Source organism: Sebastes umbrosus, chromosome 17 (assembly GCF_015220745.1).
Source record: "Sebastes umbrosus isolate fSebUmb1 chromosome 17, fSebUmb1.pri, whole genome shotgun sequence".
Taxonomy (NCBI): domain Eukaryota; kingdom Metazoa; phylum Chordata; class Actinopteri; order Perciformes; family Sebastidae; genus Sebastes; species Sebastes umbrosus.
In genome coordinates this window covers 19,790,530-19,813,528 of record NC_051285.1, presented here as the reverse complement: position 1 = coordinate 19,813,528, position 22,999 = coordinate 19,790,530, and the positions used below count along the sequence as shown (strand labels likewise).

General features: G+C 41.3%; 1 protein-coding gene across 1 annotated transcript; it reads left to right on the top strand.

Annotated features, from left to right (window-relative positions):
* The first annotated feature begins 247 nt into the window (after positions 1–247).
* On the top strand, positions 248–22,750 carry brwd3 (bromodomain and WD repeat domain containing 3). Its single transcript, XM_037749677.1, is given in 41 exon segments — positions 248–462; positions 629–687; positions 793–822; positions 991–1,050; positions 2,379–2,529; positions 2,661–2,759; positions 2,882–3,042; positions 3,843–4,064; positions 4,285–4,385; positions 4,481–4,551; positions 5,682–5,782; positions 5,887–5,927; positions 6,009–6,113; positions 6,206–6,356; positions 6,448–6,484; positions 6,487–6,581; positions 6,670–6,798; positions 8,020–8,245; positions 8,340–8,483; positions 8,664–8,847; positions 9,601–9,694; positions 9,785–9,955; positions 10,065–10,138; positions 10,219–10,411; positions 10,506–10,616; positions 10,695–10,802; positions 12,806–12,930; positions 13,022–13,104; positions 14,205–14,316; positions 14,496–14,557; positions 15,936–16,091; positions 16,196–16,316; positions 16,431–16,556; positions 16,646–16,721; positions 16,915–16,965; positions 17,068–17,211; positions 17,345–17,497; positions 17,839–18,008; positions 19,075–19,163; positions 19,579–19,743; positions 19,842–22,750. Coding segments are annotated over 41 exon segments (5,433 nt in total). The 5' UTR covers positions 248–428; the 3' UTR covers positions 20,690–22,750.
* Positions 22,751–22,999: the final 249 nt, after the last annotated feature.

The window sequence follows — 22,999 nt, the reverse complement described above, 5'->3', positions numbered from 1 at the left end:
TATGTATATATTGAGATGACACTGGCCAGCTAAAAAATAACTTCAAAATGTTTCTTTGAAATCTGGAAACGTATTTGACCTCTATTTAATTTGAAAACAAAAGCAGTGAAATGTCAATATTTGTCTGGCTGATTAACACAGAACAATATTCCCAATTTCTGTCTGAAATTGTTGGACTGGAAGTTGTAAATGTGAATATTTCAACATGTATTCATTGTTTGATAAAGAAACCAAACAAAGCAGTATGGCAGTGTTTCACTGGAGGGCGCTAACACAAAGCACCAGGTGGTCAGGGAACAACTTGAGAAAGGAGGAGGCCATTCACTAGCCTGTGTTAGCTACACACACTTAGCTACTGTTAGCTAGCCGGCGGCTAACGAGTAAGCTACACCATCAGTCTGTCTTAATGTCGCCTGTCTCGTCAAGTGATGGCGGGAGAACAGTGTTCACAAACCGAAGCTGGTGAGTGCTGAGCGTCCCTTTGATCCGAGACCAAACATTGATCATTCACACAGTTTACAGTTGTGTGCCTCCTAGCGCGCTAAGTAACCCAAAGCTAGCTAGCGTTAGCTCGGCTCAATAGCAACATTAGTTAGCACCAAGCTAACAAACCTCTCTTTCTTTACAGAACTCTATTACCTCATTGCCAGATTCCTGCAGTCTGGACCCTGTAAGAAGGCAGCACAGGTAACAACCTACAATAAGCAAGATATTAACTCAAAGCGGTAATAAATGGTGTAGATAAGTAGCTGGAGCTAGCAGCTAACGCTAACTGTGTCTCTCTGTTGTTAGATCCTGATTGAGGAGCTGGAGCAGTATGAGGTAGGTTCTGTGTTTATTCTCCTGTCTGCTTTCCGTACTGCTGCATGTCTGTTCGCCTTTTGGACAACTTCTCAGTAATGTTGGCTTGTATCGGATAAAGGAGTGTGTTGCCGAGCCGGGACGATACTGGCAGTCATCTCTAACCGCTTGTTGTTTCTGTGACTTTAGCTGGTCCCTCAGCGACGGAGTTGGGACGGGAAGATATACAGACGGACCTTCACAGACTGGGTGAGTGGGAATGTTCATAATTAACGTTTTAATGGAATGAAGCGTATAACTTCAATAATAAGCGACAATTGCCTCTTCTCGGATGTGTATATTTTGAATTTAATTAACCACGCTGAATAGACGCGGTGGTAATGTGTTTATGTTTATTATAACATATTAAAACATTAATATTAGTATAGGCCCGTTGGTAAATAACCACATATAGCCTTTGCTATTGTGTGGGCTAGTAGGAGGAGAATAGGGACAAGGGCAGGCAGTGATAGGCTGAGCCAGATCGAGAGAGCTGTCCGTCTTTTGTTGGAGCCAATGGAATCACAGTTGTTTTTGTGAGCGAACCGGAAGAACCATAAGAGACTCTTGTGATTGGCGATGAGCTTATCTGCCCCTCCCCCTCAGCTAGCTGATTGTTTTGCAGCTAGCTGCATTACAAAACAATGCTACAAACTGTGAGCAATCATTAACAGGAAGAGAAAAAAATAAGTAATTTTTTAGGACGTTTAGTTATGTGCGTATGTGTTACTACACAGCTGTTTGAATTTTATCATATCATTTGTTTTTGTTTTTTAATATAAAAATATCCACTAATGATATGATTAACTTTAATTACAGTGGGGCTTTTTCCATTGTAGTGTCTAGTTTATAGGAGTATCTTTGAGGTCTTTGTGACTTGTGAAGGAATTAATAAGAATGTGGAGAGACTATAATCTAGTTTAGATGGCAGTTGACCTTTTAAGACCAAGAGAGGCTACATATAGATGTGATGCAACCAGAGGCTTAGTGGGATGTGAAAATGTGAAAACCAATTATTGACTTTAAGGGGAAATAAATGTGTTTTTAATTTGAGCCAGACAGATGAATTGGTCAGGCCAACATATGGGACAATATTAGCTTATTGCTGATATATTGGTTCAGGTTGATATCTGCTGATGTGTAAAATGTCCCAATTTGTACACATCAATGGTCACAAATCTTGAAATTGGTCAGTTTAAATGATTGTGGCCCAGTCTGTAATAAGCACTGGCTATTCAATCTTTTTAACAAAACTGGAGTTCAAGATTAAAAAATAATGTATTGTCTATCACATAGTGCTAGAAAACTGTCTTAGATTAAGGGCTCACAAACAACATTAAAACATATACCCATGAAAGACACATGAACAAAAACAATTCCTTTAGCTCCTTTAATTTCTTTAAAGTTTTACTTTTTTTTGTTTTAGCAATGTTTTAAAATATAACAGAGATGTTAAAGTTTTGTTGTTTGTTATTAAATGCTACTTACTATATATATTTGTTGTATTATTTTGTAATAGCAGTCTATGATTCCTGCAGGTGATTTTGAACCAGCACATTCCTGCAGACTATCTGCTCCGTGTTTGTCAGCGGATAGGCCCGCTTATAGAGAAGGAGATCCCACCCAGTGTTCCTGGAGTCCAAACACTTCTGGGGCTGGGAAGACAGTCCTTGCTTCGTACCACCAAAAGTGAGCCTTTACCTCCCATCCTTTTTTTTGATTTATTGTGTTTGTGTGATTTGTTGGCAATAGATCTGTTTCCAAATCAGTAATTGTTCACTTTCCACAATATTTTTTAAATTCACAAACTGTTTAATTAGGTTGTAGCCACAAAGTATGCCGTGGCTCAGCTGTCGCTGCACTCCACCGAGGTCGTCCACCAGAACCTCCGGTCACCAATGGACATCCTCCCAATGTTGGTGTGTGAAACTTTTTTATTTATTTATACCCATTAAAAGGATTTAAAGTCCCTAGATCAATTATTTTGAATCTGCTTTAGCAGTGTGTTTTTTCCACTAATCATTGTTGTGTTCATATCAAGTGTCCATCATGGGTGCTCGCCAGGCCACAGGCACAGCCCGCTTTGGCCAGGCCCTGCCGTCTTCCTCTTACCAACACATGAAGATACACAAACGTATCCTCGGCCACCTTTCTTCAGTCTACTGTGTAGCCTTTGACCGCACCGGCCGTCGGACATTTACGGTGAGTGGTGACTTTGGCCATAACTTCACTATCAGTAGTGTCTCACTAGTTGTGTTTCCATCTGTTGAGTCACATTTTAGCAAACTATTCGCAAGAAGGTGCAAAAGATGTAAAATGTAAATCAGGCATCTCTTCATTGTCACGGTTGAGGTACGTGAATAAAGAAAATCCAGATCATAGGTGAAGTTCTAATAAGAATACACAATCATGTGACAAATTCATTTTTAGAATGTATTTTAGAAATATGTTTCCCCATATTTGTGCATAGCTAGACAGGTGACAAAACTGGCCCAATAAGGGATGTTTGCAACCACAAAATCTTTTTGTCACTTAGAATCTGAGTAGTTTAGCTGCAGTTTAGAACGAGCTCAGCAAAACCAGAACTTTCTGTGGTTTAAAAACGCGGCTGCGTGATAAATTGGACGTGATAACTGTCAAAATGAGCACAAGTTCAGCTGAATCGCAGGTAAATCGGATGTATGATGAAGTTATTTTTTATAAGGTCCAACAAACCCAGATGATTTAGTGAAGCAAACTACTATGGAAAGAATAAATAAATACCATTGGAATACTCTACAGTGTGTGTTTCATCAGTTATAAACTAGTTTCAGTTTTGATTGTCACAAAAATGTATTTTCTTCAGTTGAAAAGAGTCGTTAATTTGACCCAAATGATGCTCCCAATAACTCCCAATTAGCCTGTTTGTAAACTGTTTGAGTGACGATTGATGCTCTTCAGTCGAAGCTAGTTCCCCAATGAAAATTTTCTTATTTTCTTGTTATCATGTCTGTGTGTTTTAGGGTTCTGATGATTGCCTGGTGAAAATTTGGGCCACAGATGACGGCCGGCTCCTGGCAACACTCCGCGGCCACTCAGCAGAGATCTGCGACATGGCCGTGAACCACGAGAACACCCTCATTGCCTCCGCAAGCTGTGACAAAACCATCAGAGTATGGTGTCTGCGTACCTGCGCACCCATCACTGTCCTGCAGGCCCACGGTGCCTCCATCACATCCATAATGGTGAGACTGATGCTTTTTAAAGGAATAACTTAAACAAATATGGGAATATAATGCAAGTTTTCACTGTAGGTCCCAGAGTCTTATATTAATAACCTTATATTGCCTAGATTTTCTGCACTTGTTCTGCACCATGTCAACTCTTTTGCTACTGTTTTATCGTGTTAAATGTCGGTCACTCTTCGTCTGTGACTAACCAACGCTGACTTTCTGTTCTCTGTAGTTTTGTCCTGCTATCAAAGGGACAACGCGGTACCTGTCCTCCACTGGTGCAGACGGCATGGTGTGTTTCTGGAAGTGGCACTCGCTCAGCATGAAATTCCAGTAAGTGTTTGAAACATCTGTTTTTAGCTCTACTGTATCTAGCTCTAGTAAAGTTGCACTTTTTCATGGAGCTGTTGTTTCTCCTCTTTTCTCAGTGATCAACCAGTCAAGTTTGTCGAGCGGTCACGTCCAGGAGTACAGGTCTCCACTTCCTCCTTTAGTAGTGGTAAGTGTGTTTCCCTGTCTGGTAACATTTCATTTTCCAGATGTATTGTCCAAACCAAACCCAGACAACTAACGACTTAACTTTTGGCTTATATTTTGTTGTTGCTAAAAGTTTAAAAAAATCTACTAAATCTTTTTTTTTTTTTTTCAACTTTAATAGCATTTATTGTGTAGCACGGACAGTGATGAAGTAGTGCCAACAGTAGTTTGTGCATCAACATTATCTTATTGTAGCAGAGACTCTGTGTTTGATAATTACATTTGAGTGACACAATTACTGCTGACAAATAGTTATAATTAGGCAGGATAATTATAATATATTATGAATTAATTGATGTTGGGAACATTATAACTGTTAAAAAACTCAAGATTCTGTGATGGCATAATTGGTAATGTTTTGTTTTTGTTTGAAGATTCAAACATATAAATATAAGTAGCGGATATGGATATACGGATATTGTTGTAGACCGAATGTGTTCCATTTAGGGCTGTCAATCGATTAACATATTTAATCACTATTAATCGCATGATTGTCCATAGTTAATCATGATTAATCGCACATTTTTTATCTGTTCAAAATGTAATTTAAAGGGAGATTTGTCAAGTATTTAATACTCAAAATCAATTAACAACACAAAACAATGACAAATATTGTCCGTATTGTTGTACTGTATTTAGCATAAAAAATATGCTCAAATCATAACATGGCAAACTGAAGCCCAAGAGGCAACAACAGCTGACAGTGTGTCAGTGTGCTGACTTGACTATGACTTGCCCCAAACTGCATGTGATTATCATAAATATGGGCATGTGTGTAAAGGGGAGACTCATGGGTACCCATAGAACCCATTTTCATTCACATATCTTGAGGTCAGAGGTCAAGGGACCCCTTTGAAAATGACCACGGAGAGTTATTTAAGTTCCTTTGCGACAAGCTAGTATGACATGGTTGGTACCAATGGATTCCTTAGGTTTTCTAGTTTCATATGATAGCCTCACTAGCTTTAAAACTGAGCCTCATGGAGTGAAAGATTCCCGAAAGATTGATTGCATTAAAGGAATTAGTAGCATTAAAAAAATTTGCGTTCACTCGTTATTATCGTGTTAACTTTGTTAACTTACTGTTAACAGGCGGTATGTTCATGGCTACCGGTGGCACCGATCATTTGATCAGAGTCTACTACCTTGGTGCTGAAACTCCTGTGAAGGTCTCGGAGATGGATGCACACACGGTAAGACACAAAACGCAGTAGCTGCATCATTCTTGTTCCACTCTGTGAAATTTCCTTTAAACATGATCTCTCTGTAATTTAAATACATGTCTTTTTGTTTTCAGGATAAAGTTGTAGTCGTCCAGTTTAGCAATAACAGTGACAGGTGAGTGTGTTTGCTGAGATCATAGACTTCAAACTGTTTTTTGTGTGGTTTTCGAGCCTCTGACGGTGTATATGTGTGCAGCTTAAGATTTGTGAGTGGCAGTCGGGATGGCACGGCCAGGATCTGGCACTACCAGCAACAAGAGTGGAAGAGCGTCACTTTAGACATTTCTGCCAGGCTGCCTGGGTAAGCGAGTGAACACTATTTCAAAGTTTCTTGGAGCCGTCTTCTGTCTCTGTAAACCGCTGCTTCATGTCTGATGGGATATTTTCCTCCAGGAGTACCGTCGCCAATGGGGATGATAAAACTAAGCTGGTGGTGACCATGGTGGCCTGGGACCGCGCAGATAGCACGGTCATCACAGCGGTGTCAAACTACCTGCTCAAAGTGTGGAGCACAACCACTGGACAGCTGCTGCATGTTTTATCTGTGAGTGGCTGACGCTGGCATTTCTACTGAATAAAACAGCTGTTTTTGACCAACTGACCTCCCCTAATGTTTGTGCTCTCTTCTGTTCAAGGGTCACGATGATGAGGTGTTTGTGATGGAGGCTCACCCGTTGACTCCCGCATCATGCTGTCTGCCGGTCACGATGGCAACATTTACATGTGGGACTTGACAAAAGGAGCCAAGATCCGCAACTTCTTCAACATGGTAATTGATTCGACAACGAGAATCACCCATCAGTCGTGTTCTTTCTTTACACTATCATTGAGTTCATATTCAAATATTTGTTTTCCAGATTGAAGGGCAAGGCCACGGTGCTATTTTTGACTGCAAGTTCTCAGCTGATGGGCAGCATTTCGCCTGCACTGACTCACACGGCCATTTGCTCATCTTTGGCTTCGGCTGCAGCAGACCATATGAAAAGGTAACGGCACATAACTGTTAAAAAAATATATTTACCGTTAAAAAAATATATTTTTTAAAGAAACAGCATTTGGTTAGACAGCATAGCAGATTTGTGGTTACACATACTGTTCTTTAATCATAAGACTTGCATTTAAAGGGAGACACTACAAGTGAATAGGGTAAACATTTTAACCAATAGTTAACACCTTGAAACTTCCCCAAATGATTACTTACATTAAGGCAATTATTTTTTGTGTTACAAGTGTTCTGATATTGTATGTTTATATATATGCAAATAAGGCATTATCTTATCAAATTTGTGCTAAATTGCATAATTTCCAGAACATAGATATGAACATTGAATAAAGCCAGGTTCAAAATATTTTTTTCATTTTGTTGACATATTAGAATCAAAGGTTTTTACCAAGGGAATTTTGGACATCTCTTTGTATCACTGCACAAATTAGAAATAAATACTGTAAACAGGCAAAAAAAATAAACATTTTCGCCATGTTTTTAGGAGTAAAATGATTTATAAATCAGGCTGTGAATGATGAACAAACCCCTCTGTAAAAACTTTCACAAAATATACTGTGTGTGTATATATATATATATATATATGAATGAAACTGGAAAGTTTGGTGAATGTAAGTGCTACTGAAGTGGAGATATCTGACTCAGAATCTAAGAAACAAACTCATTTGGAGAAAACGGCCTTTACAGATATATTGTGTAAAATTCCATACATTTTGAAGACACAACAGGAGAAAAGGGTAAAACATTTTTACTAAAAGATATCACCATGAAACTTTCCCAGTTGATTGCTGACATTAAGACAATTGTTTTTTTGCATTACAAGTTTTCAGAAATGTTATGTTTAAATATGCAAATGCTAAATTTGGGTGAATTTAGGAGAAATCTACACACACAAATAGACAAATGCAGTAAAATAAACACCTAAATGTGTATTTTGGATGTTTTCTTTCCACTAGTCTGAAAGAAGACATGTTATGGAAGCAAAATAGCCCAAAATCTTAAAATTATCAGGCATGTCTCGCTGTAAGCCAAACTGTCACCATGGATCTGAAATGAAATATTGTAGGGAAGACTGCTAATAACAATAAAGAAGCCCTATTATAACTTACTTACTGTGTCCTGGTATGTCTTACGGAGGGTGACAAGCAAACAGCAATTTTTTTCCCCTCATTTTCAACACAAAAATACACTTGATTCCCTCCAGATTCCTGACCAGATGTTCTTCCACACGGACTACCGACCTCTTATTCGTGACTCTAACAACTATGTGCTGGACGAGCAGACGCAGCAAGCCCCACACCTCATGCCGCCACCATTTCTGGTGGATGTTGATGGAAACCCTCACCCTCCTCACTACCAGCGACTGGTGCCAGGAAGAGAAAACTGCAAGGAGGATCAGCTTGTACCCCAGCTAGGATACATGGCTAACAGTAAAAAACTGCTCCTCCGTTACTCATATACCATTCAGAATGCTTGCACAGTTTTAACTTTGGAAGTGTGACTGACTGCCTTTTTGCTGCTTAGGTGATGGAGAGTTGGTTGAGCAAGTACTTGGCCAGCAAACGGCGGAAAACAGAGAAAGCCTGTTGGACAATCTCATCAGAGAGCTGCAGAATGAGCAGGACCAGCTTCAGAATGAAGCAGAAGAGCAGGCTGAAGAGGCAGAGGGTAAGTTTCACTTATTATGTAAGCACATTTTTACAGTGATTTAGGGTTTTATGTTCTTGGTTTGTCTAGTGCGTTCAGTTCTGTCATTCCTGTAAAAGTCTGAGATTTATTGTAAAACTGTGCCATATTTCCCTAGTAAGGTATTGTCATAACAAACAAATCTCTTTATATTTTTAGCAGGTGAGGAAGCAGAAGTGGACGTGGAGGACTCCTCTCCGGCTGCTGAACCACGCAGAAGTGGGCAGGTGGACGGCGTGTGGCAGATGCAGCACAACGCCCTGCGTAGTCAAGTGGCCACCGAGAGGGACCTGCTGGCCTGGAGCCGCAGAGTGATGGTCAATGAAGTGCCGCGAGGGATATCCAGGTGAGCCAGATAGAGAGAATAGCATTAGATGTAAGGACAATGCAGAGAGCAGATAAGATTATTAAACAAATTAATATTTTTACATTAGGCCAGTCAAGGTTAATGCGATAATGATGCATTAGTGCAAATTTGTTTTAACGCCACTAATTTCTTTAACGCAACTTGTGATTTTTAGGTTGTAGCGGGATCAATTTTAAAGCTCAAATAGAGAAGAGACTGGCATCATATGAAACTAGAAAACCTCTGGACTCCATTGGTATCAATGGATACTAGCTTGTATAGTAACGCTGCAAATTTTCGCAACATTTTGTCGGGGAAAAACTGGCATGGTCTTTTTCCGAGGGGTCCCTTGACCTCTGACCTCAAGATATGTGAATAAAAATGGGTTGTATGAGTACCTGCGAGTCTCCCCTTTACAGACGTGCTCACACGTCAGCACACTGACACACTGACAGCAGTTGTTGCCTGTTGGGCTTGAGTTTTCCATGTTATGATTTGAGCATATTTTTGTATGCTAAATGCAGTACTTGTGAAGGTTTCTGGACAATATTTGTCATTGTATTGTGTTGTTAATTGATTTCTAATAATAAATATATACAAAACTCCCTTATAAGGTACATTTTGAACGGATTAAAAATGTGTGATAAATTTGCGATTCATCGCAATTAAACATTTGAATCGATTGACAGCCCTATTTTATATATACAGTATATATTTTTGTGTACATTTCACAATGGAAATTATCATCATTAGAGTTTTGGAGGAGTGCAGACGAGCCAAAGGCGACATGGAATGTTCTCTATACAACGTAGAGAGGAGGAAGAAACCGGCAGCCTGCACACCGAAGGTAGGCTACTCTTCTATTCACAGTTGTTTTCACAAGTAAAAAATCATTCCTGCTCCTTCTTATTTTCCACCCTCCTTCCACACTTTGTAGAGCGATCTGCTGTCCTCACGTCTGCGCTCCCTACGGCCGACCAAGAGAAAGCAGCAGCGCCACGCCTATCAGACCCGCTCAGCTCAAGTTCGCCGTCCTGGGACCAGGAGTCGAAATTCCAGCAACCGACGCAACTCTGACAGCCAGATGGACACAGACAGCGATGGAAATGTATGTTCCGTCTTTCTGCTCTCTCTACATATTCAAACATGACGTGATGCTGTGGAGCACCGTCTGTTAACTACCACTCATAAGGTGCTTTCTGTGTTTTTGTTGACAGGCAGCAGCACAGGCGGAGCAAAGCGACGCCTCCTCTGATGGTGAAGCTCAGTGGCAGAGCGAAAGCAGCTCCAGGTAAATATCTTTTAACTGAGTAGTGTTTTCAACATGTAGTTATAATCGCCCAACTAACATCTCCCCTCTTTCATTCTCAGCGACTCCTCCAGTGAATATTCCGATTGGACAGCCGACGCTGGGATCAACCTCCAGCCGCCGAAGCGATCAACCAGGAGGACTGTCCAGACCCGAGGTTACAGCAGCTCTGAAGAGGAGGAAGGTGACGGCAAGGCAAAAGAGGCCAAGAAGAAGGACCGTGAGAAGAGGAAGAAGCCTAAGGAGACCAAACAGGTACGCTAACAGGACTCACAGTGAAAACATGTCTTCACCACACAGTACAGGAGAAATTCTGTACTTGAACATTATTATATTATTATATACCTAGAAACCCACGTCCTCTCTGGCTGGACTTGATGAAGAGGAGTGGCTGCCACCATCATGGATAATGGAGACCATCCCACACCGCTCTCCTTTTGTTCCACAAATGGGAGATGAGGTAAGGAGTGTCACTCTCAGCTCAAACTGAAAAATACATTTCAAGCATTTTGATCCTGATTCTCCTGTCCTCCTCCAGCTCATCTACTTCAAACAGGGCCATCAGGCCTACGTCCGGGCCGTCCGCCGGGTCAAGGCCTACAGCATCAACCCTCAGAAACAGCCGTGGAACAGACTCGATCTCAGGGTGAGGCGCGGTTTTCTTTAACAGACCCTTACATGCTCCATTAGACAAGCTATTCAGAGAGTCTGTAACTGGTAATCTGATGGTCAGGCTCACTTTCCATTGCAGTTGGCCAGGTGCAACAATTGGCAGAGCTCTAAGCCCTCCGTAAATTTATTTTCTCTACAATTCTTACAGTCCTATTTCCACCACCGTTCACATTTGAACCGCATAGATCACTTCTGTATTGGTAAAGACTAGTAAATTATACAGTAGTTTTTTTATTGCCTTCACACAGCATATCCCAACAACTCATGTGTCACAATATGGCAGTATGTAATATGAATTGGGCAATGCCTCTTAGCATCCGTTTTTTTTTTTTTTTTTCCGTTAGCGACATGGCTCTAGGTATGGCAATATCAGTCTGTCGATCCACCACTTTGGTCCAGACTGAAATATCTCAACAACTATTTGATGGATTGCCAATATGAGATAAAGATATCCATGGTGCCCAGAGGATGAATCATAATAGGCTCATTCGAGATGAACTGCGCCTTGCCTGGAAAGTAGACGAGATCAGGAGGCAGAGGGTGGTGACAAAAAGCTGAGGTCTAGTCGGTTTCCAGCTATTTCCCGCAGTCTTCAAAGAATTTACAAGAAGTAACAGGAATAGTTGCATCCTGATCCGATCTGTAGGCTACTTTTAGTTTACAGGTCACGTTCTGATTTATTTATATTTCTTTTTAAATATATGTGGAAATGTGCGTGTATCTGGCATTGGATTCTATCCTTTATTATTTTTATGTCCGCCTTGTAAAGCACATTGTAATGAACGCTTGTGCTATACAAATCAATAAATAACCTTCATTATTATTATTATTATTATTATCAATCACGCAAGATATGTTTGTTAACAGATGAAACCTCCGTTGCACAACTAATAGCCTACAATCTACAATCACACAGAAAGTTGGGACTTTCTACAACATGTGGTGGTGTTTGTTGTCAAAACTAAGAGCCAATCAGCTCTTTGATCAGGTGACAGCCAGGCATTTCCCATCACGCCCTGGGTCTTTGCAGTTAGTGGAGAGCAACTGCGGCGCCTAGCCCTAAGAACTGCTTATCGTAGCCCAGGTATGCATGACGTCAGAGCAAGTCGTACACAAATCTAACCGGCACGCACTGTGCGGCGACTGCCGAGCCTAATGACTTTAGTGATCCCCTGACTTTTCCTCTAGTGCCATCGTGAGGTTGGCATGTGGCATTGAGTGAAATGTTTCAACAGATATTGGATTGATTGCCATGAACTTTGGCACAGACATTCATGTATCCCTCAGGATGAATTGTAATAACTTTGGTGATCCTCTGACTCTTCATCTAGCGCCACCATCCGGTCAAAATTTCAGTATGTCCAATACTTTATTTTATGAGCAAATGCAAAACTAGTGACAATCCCATCAGCCTGCTGTGCTTAGTGCTGATTAGCATATGTTAGCATGCTAACATGCTATGGTGAACATGTTAAATACCTGCTAAAGATCAATGTGATAGCACTGTCACTGTGAGCATGTTAGCATTTAGTTCAAAGCAACGCTGTGCCTGAGTACAGCCTCACAGAGCTGCTAGCATGGCTGCAGACTCCTAGTCTTGTTAATTGAGCACGGTATGGGCTGATTAAGTGAGTTTTAACATGGCATGATAGTTGGCGCTTGGTCTGCTGCTTGTAGCATCTTCCATCCAGCTATTGTCTTTGGCTTCTTGCACCATCATTGCAGAATGGTACAAAAAAAGGAAAAAGTTACTGGGGTTGTTGTGAATGAAAGTAACTTGAGGAAAACAGAAAGAATTTTGAATCTGAATTGAACGCTAATCACCACTTATCTGACAACAAATTTGATTAAACACGTTAAGGGTGCACTCCTGTGTGTTTAGCCATAACTTCTTCTTTTCGAGAAGTTCTAATCGTCGTCATCTTCTTCATTCATCCAGAGTCTTAGCTTTTGTGTGTTTTCTTCTGCCCCCTTCAGGACCAGGAATCTGTGAAGGTGGTTGGAATTAAATATGAAGTGGGTCCTCCCACACTCTGCTGCCTAAAACTGGCTTTTCTGGACCCAGTCTCAGGGAAGATGACCAATGAGTGTTTCTCATTAAAGTGAGCATTTTATGAACAGTATATACAGCACAAGATGATAAATGTTGAAGCATGTGCATTTCATTTCATTTTTCATTCCCACACTCTAAAGGTACCATGACATGCCTGATGTCATAGATTTTCTGGTACTGCAGCAGTTTTACAACGAGGCTAAAGAGCACAACTGGCAGCCAGGTGAGTGTTTCAAAAAACGTGTTTACCACTCATATTTGATTCCATTTGATTTCACTTTATTTTTAGAATATTTTCCGTCGTACACTGTTCTACATAAATACAAAACGCAATATTTAACCAAACAATAAAACCATACTACAAACATATATCACATCAAACAAAAAGTGGATGCAGTGCAATCAATTCAATCGCTCCCTTTTACATTCGGTGTTCGACTCAGGTACACTGAGGCCTACTTGCATCCCAAACTCTGATTTAATAATTTTACAGACGAGGTCAGACAAGTTCAATCGAGCATGTGGGATTCTAAATCACTGGTTCTGACCCCCACAAGGGGTTGCCAAAAAATTTTAGGGGGCCCCGAGGACTTCTTAATTTTAAGGGGTATAAGAAAACTTTTTTGAAAAATATATATTATGTTGGCCAATATCTCAGCATTTCATTCATTTCTGTAAAGAAAACTAAATGAAATTGTTATTTTTAAAGTTTGGATTATTATTTAGAATATAAAACAAATCTCACAGGATAAGGGAAGAAAAACATTGAATTTGTCCAAAAAAAGAGAAGCCTGTTAAGTATGAAAATACACAATACAGAGAACAGGAAAACTCATCTCTGATGCAATATATTCACAGGAAATAATCTCCTCAAAATGAATCCAAATTGTTAATTTTACACAAACTTTCTGCAGTTATTGTGTTCACAATTTGGGTTAATTGTACAGTTTTATCAGTTGTATCTGTACTGTTATTGTTATGCATTAAATATAATATGTAATATCTATAAAATATGTCACTTAGTCGGGGGTCGTCAGTTAACTCAATGATAGAAAAGGGGTCCCCAATGGAAAAAGGTTGGGAACCACTGCTCTAAATTATCTGTGTGATAGCAAAAGCTGATATTCTTCAAATAAAATGTGAGAGAGGTCTGATGTAATATTTCCAGCCAGAGACAAAATTATTTTCATATACACGGTTTGAAAACTTGACTCAAGTGTTTGACCCACAACGATTTGAGCAGATCCAGACCATGTTCATTGTTGTGAACAGTGTACTGTCCTTTACTTCTGTTTGATCCTGTCTTCACTTTGCTCTCTTCAGGTTTGAGGTTCCGCAGCATCATTGATGACGCCTGGTGGTTCGGCTCTGTGGAGGACCAAGAGCCTCTGCAGCCGGAGTATCCAGACAGCCTGTTTCAGTGCTATGCAGTAAAGTGCGTCTGTCTTTCTGCAGTACTCTACTCCAACATAGTGTATCTGTTAATATCATGTTCTTCTTTGCTGACCCGATGTCACGTTTCATTAAAGTTAAATCTAATAAGGGATTGTAATCTTTCACACAGTGTTAGTTTAATAACTAATTAATGTATTTTTTTTTTTCTCGTTTCATCAGGTGGGATAATGGTGAGCGGGAGAAAATGAGTCCCTGGGACATGGAGCCTATTCCTGAGGAAGGTCAGTGGGATTATTATTAATATAGAAAATTCCACCTGGATATAAACCGATGCAATTTTAAATGAGATGGTTTGTTAGATTACAGGCAAAATGTCAAAAGATTTCACAAATTTACACTATAAAAAGTGCAGATGAATATATACATACTGTATAATATACCATGTCACTTCAAATTGGACAGTATGATAATGATTTAGGATTTTACTCCAAAAATGGCATTTAATTATGATACATTTCCTCTCATTCATTGATTTTGATGTAAAGTCCATTTTACAGCTTCATCTTTCAAAGATGGAGCATTATGGCCAACCACAGTGGTTGAAAATCAGGGCTATTTACCGAAACTAAAATACATTCTTTCCTATTCACTTCCATGGCCTCATTAGAAATCACCATGAGACAATGAAAAGAGCATATACTGAGAGAGTGAGTTGAAATTTCAAGTAAACAATGCAAGAATACATCAAACTTTTGCGAAATATAACAGTAAACTGTAACAGTAGAGATGAAAAAAAAATGCATGAAAAAGTTCCATATTTTTTCAGAAATATTTTCCATCAATATTTATCTGTTTGGGAAAGTCTGGTTTTCATGAATGGATTTTGTTTAAAGCTGTAACTTTTCATTCCTATCAAAAGCTGTTTTCTTTTTGTTATCTAAAAGAAATTTTGCATAAAGACAACTCTTGAAGTCATTTAAAAATGTTGCATGTATTTTTTAATTTTTACAGAAAATGCATTTATTATCATCAAACCTAATATTAGTCTGTGAATACAATAATGTACAGGTGGAAATCAGTACGTTGAAAACACCCTGGACTTCACATATTGTTGAAGCAATAAATGTGTCCTTTACTTTCCATAAAGATGGCCGTGTGTTTTCCAGACAAAAAGGGTTTATTATTTTAGCATTTAGAGACTTCAGACTGTTCATTATGGTGGCCACTTAGATGTTCTTGAACAGTTAACATTTGGGAACTGTCTGAATCACAAAAGACTTGATTTTGCTCCTTTTCAAGTGCCATTGTTTCCTTTTTGACTTAATTATACAACCAAATAGTCCATTTATAATATAAATGTAACAGGCTGTCAATCCCATAAAAAACAGTGCAGATTTATTCTGCTATTTTATTTCAGTAGCAGAATGGTGAAAATGAAAAGCCATTATGTTTTTTGAACATGGAAATGTTTGTGTTTTTATCACATTCAAGGCTTCAGATCAAACTCAGATGTTTTTCTTTGGAGAATATAACCTATTTGCCTACAATATTTTAGAAGAATAGTGGTATTTTATAAGGATTGTGTGGCTGATAATTAGCTATAATTCAAAGTAGTTTTTAGCAGTTAACCAGATACCTTTTCATTTGTGGTTCCATCAGCTGCGTTGCCTGACCAGGTTGGCAATGGCGTGGAGGTGGCAGAGGAGGAGCTAAAGGCTCTGCTTTACACGCCTCAGGAAGGAGAATGGGGGGCTCACACACGAGATGAAGACTGTGAGAGAGTCATCCATGGCATCGATCAGCTTCTTGCACTGGGTAGGCCGTCAAAGAGTCAATGACAGTTTGTTTGTTTGCTACGGGAAAAGTTCATGACCTCATTCATGTCTGCGATGTTTGACCTCATTCCTGTTTGTCCACAGATGTAGCCAAGGCGTTCGCGTTACCGGTAAATCTGCGGGACTACCCTCTGTACTGCACCGCGGTGGCTTACCCCACTGACCTCAGCACTATCCGCAAACGACTGGAGAACCGCTTCTACAGGTGAGGCAGCATGCATAACCTCAACACATTTTTATCTTCACCATAAATTATAAAAGTTCAGATGCCAAATATTGCTATCTGAGCTTGAAGTGTGGTTGTTCCTCTCTGCTGCAGGCGGATCTCTGCATTAATGTGGGAGGTGCGCTACGTCGAACACAATGCCCGCACTTTCAATGAACCCCAGAGCCCCATTGTAGCAACCGCCAAGGTGGTGAGTGACGTTCTCCTGCGCTACATCGGGTAAGACACACAGTTCATGATTGATACTCGGGTAATAATAATGATGAATACTCCTACACACGTGTCTAATGCCCTCTCGTCTCCTTCAGCGACCAGAGCTGCACAGACATCTTGGATCTGTATCACAAACTGAAGTCTGAGATCAGCAGTGGAGGAGAAGCTGAGGTGAGAGAGTTGGGTTGTGATAAGTGTTTTTTTACATCATGGTGAAAGCTTTTTCGTCAGGTAACTTTTAGACCAAACAACTAATCGATTATTCGAGAACTTAATCGACAATGAAAATATTCATTAGTTGCAGTGCTAGATTTCTGTTCTTCTGTAAACAGTATTTTTTGTTTTTCTATGTGCTCCTCTGCAGGCTGAGGTGGATGTGGACTCTGACACTCCAGGCACATCTACAGGACATCGGGTAAGAGGGATCAGAGTCCAGTGTCCAATCCATCTTAAACCGTTACAGACTTAAAATCATCTGCAATCGCTCCAGTCGTTAATTTCATCTTTTCTCTGCTAGGGAGCGGAGCCGAATTCCAAAAAGCGTGGCGTGCTTCTGGATGTGAAATTCTGGCGAGGTCAATGCAGAGAGCTGCTGCGACGAATGATGGTCTCGCGAGATTCAGAGCCGTTCAGGAAGCCAGTGGACCTCTTTGAGTATCCGGTAAAACAACAGAAAAACACATCACACAACTTCAAATAACATGCATGCCAAGGGTGCATAACTAAAAGCAGAAGTCAAATTAAAACGATCCTCTGTGTGCCTTAACATTTGGACTCTACCTTGTTTTGTGCAGGACTATCAAAACATCATTGACACTCCAATGGATTTGGCTACAGTGTCAGAGACGCTGGTTGCGGTGAATTATGCAAGCCCAATGGAGTTCGCCAAAGACGTGCGCCTCATTTTCAGCAACTCCAGAGCATACACGCCTAACAAGAAATCACAGGTGAAGTAGCATCACTGGCATTGAAAAAGTATAATATAACTATAATTTCAATTCAATTCAATTTATTTTTATACAGCGTCAAATCATAACAGAAGTTATCTGGAGACGCTTTTTATGTAGAGCAGGTCTAGACCGTACTCTATAGTTTAGAGCAGTTTTTAGCACTCTCCACACCTGCATCTCTCCTCAGTACGTCAATGTATGTTGTTGTGGGACATCCCCGTGATTGATGCCCGTGCGTTGGTTCCCACAGCACCAACATGCTTGCTGGGAGTTATTGATGTATATAAGTGTCTAGTAGTCTAGTAGATTCACTCTGACTTTCTTGTTTTTACGTCTAGATCTACACCATGACCCTCAGCTTGTCGGCCTTCTTTGAAAAAAACATCATCTCTATCATCTCCGACTACAAGTCTGCCATTCAGAATGAGCGGCGGACTCTTCAGAGAGTCAGTTACAGGAACAGAATGCACAACGGAGGGAGCTCCCCGCCTAATAGTCCATCCCCCAGGTGACTGAACCTCATTTACTAACCTGTCACTCCACATCTTTTTCATCTCAGTATACACAGTATACACAGGGTGTCTGCAGCGCCTGGAAATATCTCAAATGTGCTGCTTTAAACTCAAGGCCTGTTTTACACTTATAGTTTGGGTGTTTTGAAGTTGGGTTGTATGAGTTACTTATTCACAGTCAGTGTATTACCTACAGTAGATGACGGTCGGCACGCCCCCAGTTTGGAGAAGCAGACAGGAGTTACCGCACAGAAGCAAAGTAATGTACTGCTGTGGACGGGGCTGCAGCAAAACGTATTTTAGACACCTAAAAGAAAGGCCCACCTAAAAAAATCAATATCGGGTTAAGTGTATGCTATCTTTAGAATATATCTTTGCCGCCTTACCTTGCCATCAGATAGCCTGAAGCTGTTGCATCCGTCTACTGTATGCTCTCGCCAAAGCCACCGGACTCCATTGGAAAGAAACTGTAATTTTACCTCGCAGAACTAGTTTGTTTGTGATATTGTGTTTCTTTGGTGAATCCAAACTAACCAAAGTCACACAATAACACAAACAAACTAACTGATCAAGGCAGCGGTAGACTAGTTACTCCTGCGTTCTGTGAGGTAAAATTACTGTTTTTTTCAACGGAGTCTGGTTGCTTTGGCGAGAGCATGGACTGTATAGCTGTCTCAAGGCAAAAAGGGGCAAAAATACTCTAAGTATAGCGTACACTTGATACGGATTTTATAGATGGGCCTTTCTCTTAGGTGGCTAAAAAACGTTTTGCTGCTGTTACGTTGCTTTGCTTCCGTGCAGTAACTCCTGTCTGCTTCTCCAAACTGGGGGCGTGCCGACTGCCATCTACTGTAGGTAATACACTGACTAAGGATAAGTACCTCATACAACCCCTCTTCAAAACACCCAAACTATCCCTTTAACATTCAGCTTTAGTAAATCCTAGCCCTGGTTTAAAAACGCTATTTACATTTAAAGTGATGAAAGTTGCAGGCACCCCTGCTGATATATAATGTCATTATTCTGAAATGTCACTTCTTTTCTCTGTTTCCATACATTCAGCCCTAAAGGGAAGCACAAGTCCGGAAAGGTGTCGAAGCCAAAAAAATCCAAGACCTCAAAGAAGAATCGTTCTCAGAGACCACATCAGGGTACGACTGCACTATTGTGGCTTAATGTGTTTTCAGGTCCCAGTGTTGTGCAGGATCTTGCTGTAACTATTGGTAGCAGCGTTGGGGAAGTAAAGAAAAAAAATCATTACTCTTCTAATATTGTAATGGCATTAATTGAGTCATTACCTTGCAGGGTTTGCTGCTGTCGACAGCTGTTTTATTTCCCCACTTATCAAAGCATCGTGTTATGCATTTTACTGTTGCATTCACACATTCTGACTGTATTGATGCACATTTAAATCCTGTATGTTGTAGCAAACAGCAATTATATGCACAAGGCCACTAATTCTGTTATTACTGAAGATCAGATGTAATGCATTATACTACGGATGTACTGTGAAAAGTAATATGATTACAGTCCTGATTAGTAATTAGCCGTCTGTTGTTACTTTAGCTCAGCAAAGCAGCAGTGTAGCAGAGGAGGAGGAAGAGGAGGAAGAGGAGGAGGATGAGGAGGATGAGGAGGACATCCAGCCTTCTTCCCCAAGTTCAGGGACGAGCAGAAGCCAGGGGCCGCATCGGTTGACCCGCAGCCAAGCGACTCCCGTGAAGAAGTCAGGTACGACCAGCAGTACAGTCTAACCAAAATGTATCAAACATCTTTCATTTTAAAGTTACGGTGCAGAAATGAACCATCGTCCTCTTTTGTTGCATCAGGGCACCAGCGTAACCTGCAACTAAGTAACGGCTCCAGACAGCGCCACGTACGAGAAGCGCCGCAGTCTGATGAGGAGGAGGAGGAGGAGGAGGAGGAGGGTGAGGTGGTGGCGTCCGGATCCAAGAGCTCCTCGTCGGGGTCATCCTCCTCCTCATCGTCCTCCTCTTCGTCGGACAGCGAGAACAGCTCCGAGTCGGAGATGGAGAAGTACGTGGAGGGGGGAGATCACGACTACAGCAAAGCCCCCTGCCTGTCAGTACGCCACCCGGCTAAGGGTAAGGTGGCGGCCTCAGGGAAAAGGAGACACAAAGGAGGAGAGGACGCGGCACAGAGACCTAAAAAAGCACGAGTGCAGCTGCCGGTAGAGGAGGAGGAAGAAGAGGAGGATGAGGAACAAGAAGAGGAGGAGGGGGAGGAAGAGGAGGGAGAGGAGGAAGAGCAGCAGCAGCAGCAGCAGCAGCAGCAGCAACAGCAACCGATGGATGTAAGACGTGGAGAGGATGAGGGTGAGCAGGAGGAGGAGGAGGAGGAGGAGGATGAAGAGGAAGAGGAGGAGCCCGAGGAGGAGGAGGAACTTGAGGAAAAGGAGGAGGAAGAGGAGGAGGAGGTGCAGGGAGGGGCTGCAGCGGCGACGGCGGCAGCAGCTAGCATCCGGAGACGCGGCCAGTGCAAGTCTCGGCGGGTCAACACGCGCAACCAGGGTCGCAGGACAGTCCTGTACAGGGACGAGTCAGAGGACGACGGGTCGAAGGAGGACCCCCTCAATCTGGGCATGTCCCGCTCAGGACGGGTACGCCGCATGACTGAGAAAGCCCGTGTCAGCCACCTCATGGGCTGGAGTCACTGACACGTCGCCCCCTTTTCAAACCTCAATGAAAAAAAACTGTTTAACATGAGTAAAACTTCAGGGATTTTTTTTCTTTCTTTTTGTACAAGTGTATATATGATATATATATATATATATATATATAAATGAGTTTTCTTTTTATCTGAGACTGACTCTCAAACTGATTGCTGGTGCTCATGATGTGTTGCCAAGGAGTTCCCTTCCCTGGTCGACAGAGCCACTGTTCAACACGGACACTCTCCAACCGGACTAACTCACCTCGGCCTTACTGTCCGCTGGAGGAGGCTTTAAGACGCGGCACTGCTCCTCACTTCCTCCTCCTCCTCCTCCTCCTGCTGTGAGTTTCACGTCCAGTACTAAACACTATACCCCTCTGTCTCCTCCTCCCCGTCCCTCCCACCACTTCTCTTACTTCCGGTCACCAAAGAAGGATGCGGAGATGCCAAAAAATGGTGCTCATGTTTTATTTGTTTTCGTCAATGTGTAATTTAACAAAACTCTTCATGCCGGTGGTCACTAGTTCAGTCACGACCACCATGAGACGCGTGCAGTATCACACAAGGTCACTGATGTCAACTTCTTTGGTACTTTCCTCACAAACCACAAGCCTTAGTTTACAGAGCTCGCATCATTCAGATTTAGTTCTATCTCTGGCTCGAGTCAAGACGAGTGTAGTTCGGGCGTTAGCAATACTTCTGAATCAGTAGAATACAGTACCGTAGTAATATCCCAGCTCCTACAGCCCTCCTCGGACAACTTGATGTTCTTGGCCTGTGAATGTTAAATGTTTTTCCCTGCTTCCCTCTCAGACTGTTTTTCGGCTCTTCGATTCTGTTATTTAGTTAGACTTGGGTGTTTTTTTTGTTGTTTTTTTAAGGGTAAAAGTGATTTTTCTGGGGTAAAAAAGCCACTGCATCCTGTTTGTATTTGTACCGTTGTACTCCCTGCTCCGGTGGATCAGACCCGCATCCATTCACGGTTGCTTCCATCACACTTTCTCCACTCAGCATGTGCAAACACAAGGGGTCCCCGGTGTACTCTCTTCCACAGAAATATTTATTTTTCCATTGTATTATACTAAGGTCGTACGTTAATAGTGATGAGGAAGAGGAAATATTTGCACATTTATCTACTACCATGTGGCAGCTGAGTAATAAAGATAGTAGAGAAAGAGAAATGATTTTTGTGTAAGAATGTTTAAACTGTGCCAGCACACATTCAGACTTTTTTTTTTTGTTTTAGTTTGAAACAGGATATAACTAAACCTCTTTCAACCCGTGTGTGAAGAAGCTGAAGATCTTATCTGATTGGTAATCATGCTTTCTTTTGGTCTAAACCAAAGGTAGCAACCATGGATACGCCCTTTGTTAGTATGCTGTGCCATTTACTCCCCCCCTGGACTGATGGGTTTTCTAGCTTCGGGTAGATCATCTGCACATATTACTGATTTTTCCATTCTATACCACAATCAGGTGTTATGTTGGTGTCAGAATCACTATGTAGTTTTTCTGCCTAGTTTTCTAATGAGTGATTCCTCATTGTCGATTGGTTGGATCCTCGTTGCACCAATAATGTTTACTTTAAAGCTTGTGTGGTCGTCGGTCGGTAAATCAGGAAAGCTGACTCACAAATTGTCATTTCAACACTGGGTGCTCTCATCCGAAACACGCCTCCTCATCGCTCTGTAAGGTCGCTGACATCAGAGAGAGGCCTCGGAGGTTATTTTGCTTTCTCTTTTTTTTGGGAGCTGAAAAATTAGTCAGGTGCTCAGAGATAAAAAAAAAAAAAATCAGCATCTAGGGTGCTCAGAGTGGCAGCATTAACTGGGGTCTTGAAATTATTCTGGTTGAGTGTGAGAAGACTATGATTCATATTTCATATTTCATATAGTAGATGGCTTTTAGTCTCGCCTCGAAGCGTCAGATTAGTCGATGACAAATACAACAATAACGTTCTACTGTAGGTGGATTAAGATTACGTGACTGTCTTTTATACACAATGTTTTGATTGTATGTGTTTTCTTTTTTTAATAAAAAAAAATTGGATTTCTCTTAAAGTGAATTTGCTGGTTTTGGTCTGCTGTCTAGATTTTAGTTTGTGGTCTCGTTCTTTGGTGATTTCTGTAGCCAGCAGAAGCTTCAAGAGCTGTTCACCAGCACTTGGACTGAGTCATCTGTGGTCTTTATGATCGCTGGGTCATAAACGTGCACCGAAGACGATGACTCAAGAGGTACAGAATACTGGGATCTTCGTAAACCCCACGGTACAATTTGCAACTGCATTAATGCATTGAAAGCTTGGGTGAGTCAG